The following is a 6,379-nucleotide window of genomic DNA, read 5'->3' on the forward strand; positions in this document are numbered from 1 at the left end:
TCTCTCTCTGTATCTCTTTCTGTCGCTGTCTTTCTTTCTGTCACTCTCTCTTTCTCTCTCTCTCTTTCTGTCTCTCTCTCTTTCTGTCTCTCTCTCTCTTTCTGTCTCTCTCTCTCTCTCTGTCTCTCTCTCTTTCTGTCGCTGTCTTTCTTTCTGTCACTCTCTCTTTCTCTCTCTCTCTTTCTGTCTCTCTCTCAATTCAATTTACAATTTAAAGGGCTTTATTGGCAGAGAAAACATATGTTTACATTGCCAAAGCAAGTGAAATAAACAATACAAAATGTACAGTAAACATTACACTTACAAAAGTTCAAAAATAATAAATACAATTCAAATGACATATTATGTCTATATATAGTGTTGTAATGATGTGCAAATTGTTCAAGTACAAAGGGAAGATAAATAAATATAAATATGGGTTGTATTTACAATTGTGTTTGTTCTTCACTGGTTGTCCTTTTCTTGTGGCAACAGGTCACAGATCTTGCTGATGTGATGGTACACTGTGGTATTTCACCCAGTAGATATGGGAGTTTATCAAAATTGGATTTGTTTTCAAATCCTTTGTGGATCTGTGTAATCTGAGGGAAATATGTGTCTCTAATATGGTCATACATTGGGCAGGAGGTTAGGAAGTGCAGCTCAGTTTCCACCTCATTTTGTGGGCAGTGTTGCACATTGCCTGTCTTCTCTTGAGAGCCAGGTCTGCCTTCGATGGCCTTTCTCAATAGCAAGGCTAAGCTCACTGAGTCTGTACATAATAGTCAAAGCTTTCCTTAGTGGTCAGGTATTCTGTGGTCAGGTACTCTCCCCATGTGTTCTCTCTGTTTAGGGCCAAATAGTATTGTAGTTTGCTCTGTTTTTTTGTTAATGCACCACATGTTTTCTCATGATTTGGTTGGGTCTAATTGTGTTGCTCTCTCTCTCTCTCTCTCTCTCTCTCTCTCTCTCTCTCTCTCTGTCTCTGTCTCTGTCTCTGTCTCTCTCTCTCTCTCTCTCTCTCTCTCTCTCTCTGTCTCTCTCTCTCTCTCTCTCTCTCTCTCTCTCTCTCTCTCTCTGTCTCTCTCTCTGTCTCTCTCTCTCAACAATAACAATAGCCATACAGTAGAGTACATGTGCAGGTTTATTGGTCTGCCAGACACTGTCCCTCAACTTATGGCAGGCAGCAATGTAGTGCGCTGCCCACCCACAGCTCTCTGTGTCCTCCCCCATCAGGACGGGTAGCCTATCCTCATCAGAGAGGTCTTTGAAACCTTGAATAAGGGTTTCAAATTTGGGGAAATGACACTCTCACTGTTTTATATTTTTGACATTTTGTCAGGAAATGCAGCTCTGTCTCAGGTTCTGCTGTTGTGCAGTGGTTGCACAGCCTTTCCTCTACAGGGAACCAGGTTTTCCTGTGTCTACCCTTCTCAATGGCAAGGCTGTGCTCACTGAGCCTGTACTTTGTCAAGGTTTTTCTAAGGTTGTGGTCAGTAACCCTGGTCAAATAGTTAGCCACGGTGTACTATCAATTTAGGGCCAGATAGCACTGCATTTTGCTTGTGCTCCCCATTAAGCAATGTAGTTTTGTTTTTTGACTGTGTTGTAATTTGTTTTATTCTGATTGATTGGATGTTCTGGTACTGAGGCTTCAGTGTGTTAGTAGAACAGGTTTGTGAACTCAGCCCCAGGACCAGCTGGATGAGGGGACTCTTTTCTTTGCTCAGCTCTTGGCATTGCAGGGCTTGGTAATGATATGAGAGGGGGGTCACTGTATTTTAGATGTTTCCAAAACGTAATTGTGCTTTTTTGAGTTTTTAATATTAGTGGATATTTTTGGCCTAATTCTGCCCTACATGCATTGTTTGTAGTTTTCCTCTGGACATGTAGGAGACTCTTACAGAACTCTGCATGCAGGGTTTCACTGGGGTGTTTGTCCCATTTGATGAAATCTTGTTTTGCAAGTGGACCCCACACCTCGCTGCCATAAAGTGCAATTGGTTCAGTGACACATTCAATTAGTTTTAGCCAAATTTTAATAGGTTTTTCAATTTGAATTTGTTTTTTAATGGCGTAGAATGCCCTGCGTGCTTTCTCTCTCAGTTCATTCACTGCCTCATGAAGGTGTCCAGTTCAGCTTATTTTTAAACCTCAGTAATTGTAGTGTGTGCAGTACTCTATATATATTTGTACCAATTGAGAACTTTGGTCTAATTCCCTGAGATCTGGATCTTCTCTGGAAAATCATTATTTTAGTATTTTTGGGGTTTACTGCCAGGGCCCAGGTCTAGCAGGTCCAGGCTCTGCTGTAGGCCATGTGCTGTGGGGGTTTACTGCCAGGGCCCAGGTCTAGCAGGTCCAGGCTCTGCTGTAGGCCATGTGCTGTGGGGGTTTACTGCCAGGGCCCAGGTCTGGCAGTACTGCTCTAGCAGGTCCAGGCTCTGCTGTAGGCCATGTGCTGTGGGGGTTTACTGCCAGGGCCCAGGTCTGGCAGTACTGCTCTAGCAGGTCCAGGCTCTGCTGTAGGCCATGTGCTGTGGGTGACAGCAGGCATAGGTCATCTGCGAAGAGTAAGCATTTAACCTCTGAATTGTGGAGGATAACACCAGGGGCTGAGGATTTTTCTAGAATAGTGGCCAATTCGTTGATGTAAATATTGAAGAGTGCAGGGCTCAGATTGCAACCCTGGCGAAGGCCCCGCCCCTGGTTAAAGAATTATTTTATTTTCTTACCAATTTTAATGCAGCATGTATTGCCAGTATACATTGATTTAATTATGTCATATATTTTACCCCCTACACCACTTTCAATAACTTTGTAGAACAGTCCTGTATGCCAAATAGAATCAAATGCTTTTTGGAAGTCGATAAAGTAAGCGTATATTTTGGTGGACATGTTTATCTATCAGGGTGTGTAGGGTGTAAATATGATCGGTCGTGCGATGTTTTGATATAAATCCAATTTGGCTTTTACTCAAGACATTGTGCTTATTAAGGAAGTTTAGAACTCTTACATTTATAATACTACAGAAAACCTTCCCCAGGTTACTGTTCACACACATGCCTCTGTAATTGTTAGGGTCAAATTTGTCTCCGTTCTTAAAGATTGGGGTTATGAGTCCTTGATTCCAGATGTCAGGGAAATAACCTACACTCAGGATCAAATTAAAAAGTTGAATTATAGCCAATTTACATTTTGCACTAGTGAGTTTGAGCATCTCATTTAGGATGCCATCAGGTCCACATGCTTTTTTAAATTTGAGAGCCTGAAGTTTCTTATAGAGCTCCTGGTCAGTAATTGGGGAGTCCAATGGATTTTGATTGTCCTAATCCATTCAACTTCTCATGAATTTGACCTTGTTCTGCGTTAGTGTCAATTTGAACGGTGTTGTAGAGTTTTTTAAAATGGGTTGTCCATATGTCACCATTTTGTATCGCTAATTCCTCTTGTTTAGATCTTTTTTTGTTTTTTCCAATTTTGCCAGAAGTTGTTTGTGTTTATGGACTCCTCAATTAGTATCAGCTGCTTGCTGTTGTACTGTGCTTTTTTGGTTCTGAGTGTACGTTTATAAAGTTTTAAAGTCTCTCTCTCTCTCTCTCTCTCTCTCTCTCTCTCTCTCTCTCTCTCTCTCTCTCTCTCTCTCTCTCTCTCTCTCTCGTTAGTTTCCTAAGACTTTTATCAATGCATGTGTTGCCTTTTTTAAATTGTTTCTCCATGCGGAGGCCATCTACATATTCTATACTGAACTGTTTATCTTCTGTTCCTAGGTCAGGTTGCAGGTGGGCCTGTACATAGTCTACATACTAGACTGGTTGACAGTCTACAGTAGAGAACAGATTCTGGTCCTACGGCTTGAAGATCACGCTTCCAACAGGAAATACACAATGCACAAAGTCTTTGACTTCCTCAACTTGGGTATGTAGTATTCAACTCTTGTCCTTAACATTTCTTTATTTCAAGTCAGTCAGTCTATATTGAAGCTGCCAGACACAGAGCTTTAATCCTTAGCAAGCTCTTTGAAGTTTACTTATGCAACCACCGAAGATCCACATCATATTATTATTATAGACACTTCCCCATGCTATTCTTACTATAAGCTGAAGGGGGCAGCACAACCCCACAGCCCTATAACTCCCCGACAATCCGACTAGTCTCACCGTCACCCAGGTAACAGGGTATAACAGAGGTTATGTCGTGGAATATTGCTTCAAAAATATAACACTCTTACAAGAACCTTTGAATTCAATATAGACTTTAATACAGAGTAGCAAAACCGAGTCCTACCATGAAAAATACTAAATTCTCATATTACAGAGTCCTGCCTTTATAGGATTCTGTCTTTGCATAACGTATAGAGTCCGCTCCCTCTATATGAAAATAACTTCCCTAGACCGTTCTTTACCATTATCTCTCCATATCAGTTGTTGCTTGTTAACGCCCACATCTGACAGCTGTATAGGTTATAATGGTAGCAGGGCCTGGTCCTATATGTTCCATTCCTTATATAGCCATTCTGTCTCAGCTCTTCAAAGTGGACAGCCTAAATGCTGCTAATAATGGAAATGGAATCAGAGTCATGAGTTTTGCTCCCACAGTTACTGTAAAAGTTGCTGTAAAGCACTCTTTGATTGATTGACTGTTTGATGAATTGATTGACTTACTGATTGGTTGATTAATGTATTGATTGAATGATTGACTGACTGAATGATTGACTGACTGATTGATTGACTGAGTGATTGGTTGACTGGCAGATTGGTTGATTGACTGACTGATTGGTTGACTGACTGATTGACTGGCAGATTGGTTGACTGACTGACTGACTGACTGTTTGACTGACTGACTGATTGATTTACTGACTGATTGGTTGACTGGCAGATTGGTTGATTGACTGACTGATTGACTGACTGACTGATTGATTGACTGGCAGATTGGTTGACTGACTGACTGACTGACTGACTGACTGTTTGACTGACTGACTGATTGATTGACTGACTGATTGGTTGACTGGCAGATTGGTTGATTGACTGACTGATTGACTGATTGGTATGTGGCTTACAGTATGTCTATGTGTGTATTAAAGGTCCGTTGACGGTGCAGAAGGAAGCAGAGATCACTAAAAGTCCCGCCTCCAACACACGACGGCCAGCAGATAAGAACCTAGGACCCATGCTCCCCGTAACCAAGGAGATACTGAGGGACTTCTACACTCCGTTCAACATGAAACTGGCCAAGGTGCTCCGCAACGACTCCTTCAGATGGGACAATTATTCAAAACTCATATAAATACTTTTTTTTTAATGGGGAAACCATTCAAAACTCATGTCAAGACTTGTTTTAATGGGGAAACCATTCAAAACTCATGTCAAGACTTGTTTTAATGGGGAAACCATTCAGAGCTCATATAAAGACTTGTTTTAATGGGGAAACCATTCAAAACTCATATAAAGATTAGTTTTAATGGGGAAACCATTCAGCACTCGTATATCCCAGTCAATGTTCCATCTACATTTTTTGTGGCACTGTGCAGATCTCAGGTCTGCTGAGCGCAACCTTGAACTTTGTGAAAATTCTGTGCAACTTCCAGCGTGCGTTCACTGTGAACACTGAGGCTGTACCCGCTTTAAGTTACAGTTTTAACAGTGGCCAAGTAGGCTACTGTGGCTATTTGATCATAATGTAGGTCTACCAGAGTGGCCTACTATCAAAACAATGGATAAAATGCATCCCATAACATGTTAACATGGAAATAACTGTTCTATCATTCAGTCTACAGTAGCAGCCAATGTGTGGTGTTCAATGCCTACATTCCATCAGACTTTTGAAGAGAAAAAACATGCAGTATTTGACATTAACCTGTTGATCCGCTTGTCCTTCAGACAAGGAGGTGACTGAAAATGTTGTTGTGTTGTTTGATGCAAGAAACCACTTTCCAAAATAAAATCCATTAATATTCCCATACCATTATTACAGAGAATAAGACAAATTATGCTACCCTCTGCCTATTGGCTGCTGAGCTTATTCTGTCTCAAAATACAACACGGCCCCTTTAAGACAACAAAAAAAAGCTCTTTACCTGACTCACTTTTCAAAGATGTCTAGAAATATACACATTTTGTGCTCTTGTTGGAAGCAATCCCTCCCCTATTTCTGACTACAAATGATCTAATATCTCACTAACTGGCAAAGGATATGAACAAAAAATCTCAGAACAAGCGCATCCACTCACGACCGCTCATGCTGTAAACACAGTCCAGTTCAAAGTCAATGGCACAGATCCATATATGGCAATGGTCTATTTGCATATAGGCCTACTGCAGCTCTGATTATTTATACTACACTGGTCTGTGTAGAGTACGGTCTGAGTTGTGCGTGTCAATACAATAGAATCATGGAAGAA

The 6,379-nt window shown here is 41.1% G+C and overlaps 1 protein-coding gene across 3 annotated transcripts in view; it reads left to right on the forward strand.

Annotated features, from left to right (window-relative positions):
* Window positions 1-5,940, forward strand: part of LOC106594761 (carbohydrate sulfotransferase 15) — a 421,531-nt gene extending 415,591 nt beyond the window's left edge. For all 3 annotated transcript variants that reach the window (XM_045701178.2, XM_045701179.2, XM_045701177.2), the window contains exons 7-8: window positions 3,750-3,897; window positions 5,063-5,940. In XM_045701178.2, coding sequence (XP_045557134.1) covers window positions 3,750-3,897; window positions 5,063-5,265 — 351 coding nt within the window. In that variant the 3' untranslated portion in view covers window positions 5,266-5,940. The remainder of the gene's footprint in view (window positions 1-3,749; window positions 3,898-5,062) is intronic.
* Window positions 5,941-6,379: the final 439 nt, after the last annotated feature.

Source organism: Salmo salar, chromosome 18 (assembly GCF_965601325.2).
Source record: "Salmo salar chromosome 18, fSalSal1, whole genome shotgun sequence".
NCBI classification, from domain to species: domain Eukaryota; kingdom Metazoa; phylum Chordata; class Actinopteri; order Salmoniformes; family Salmonidae; genus Salmo; species Salmo salar.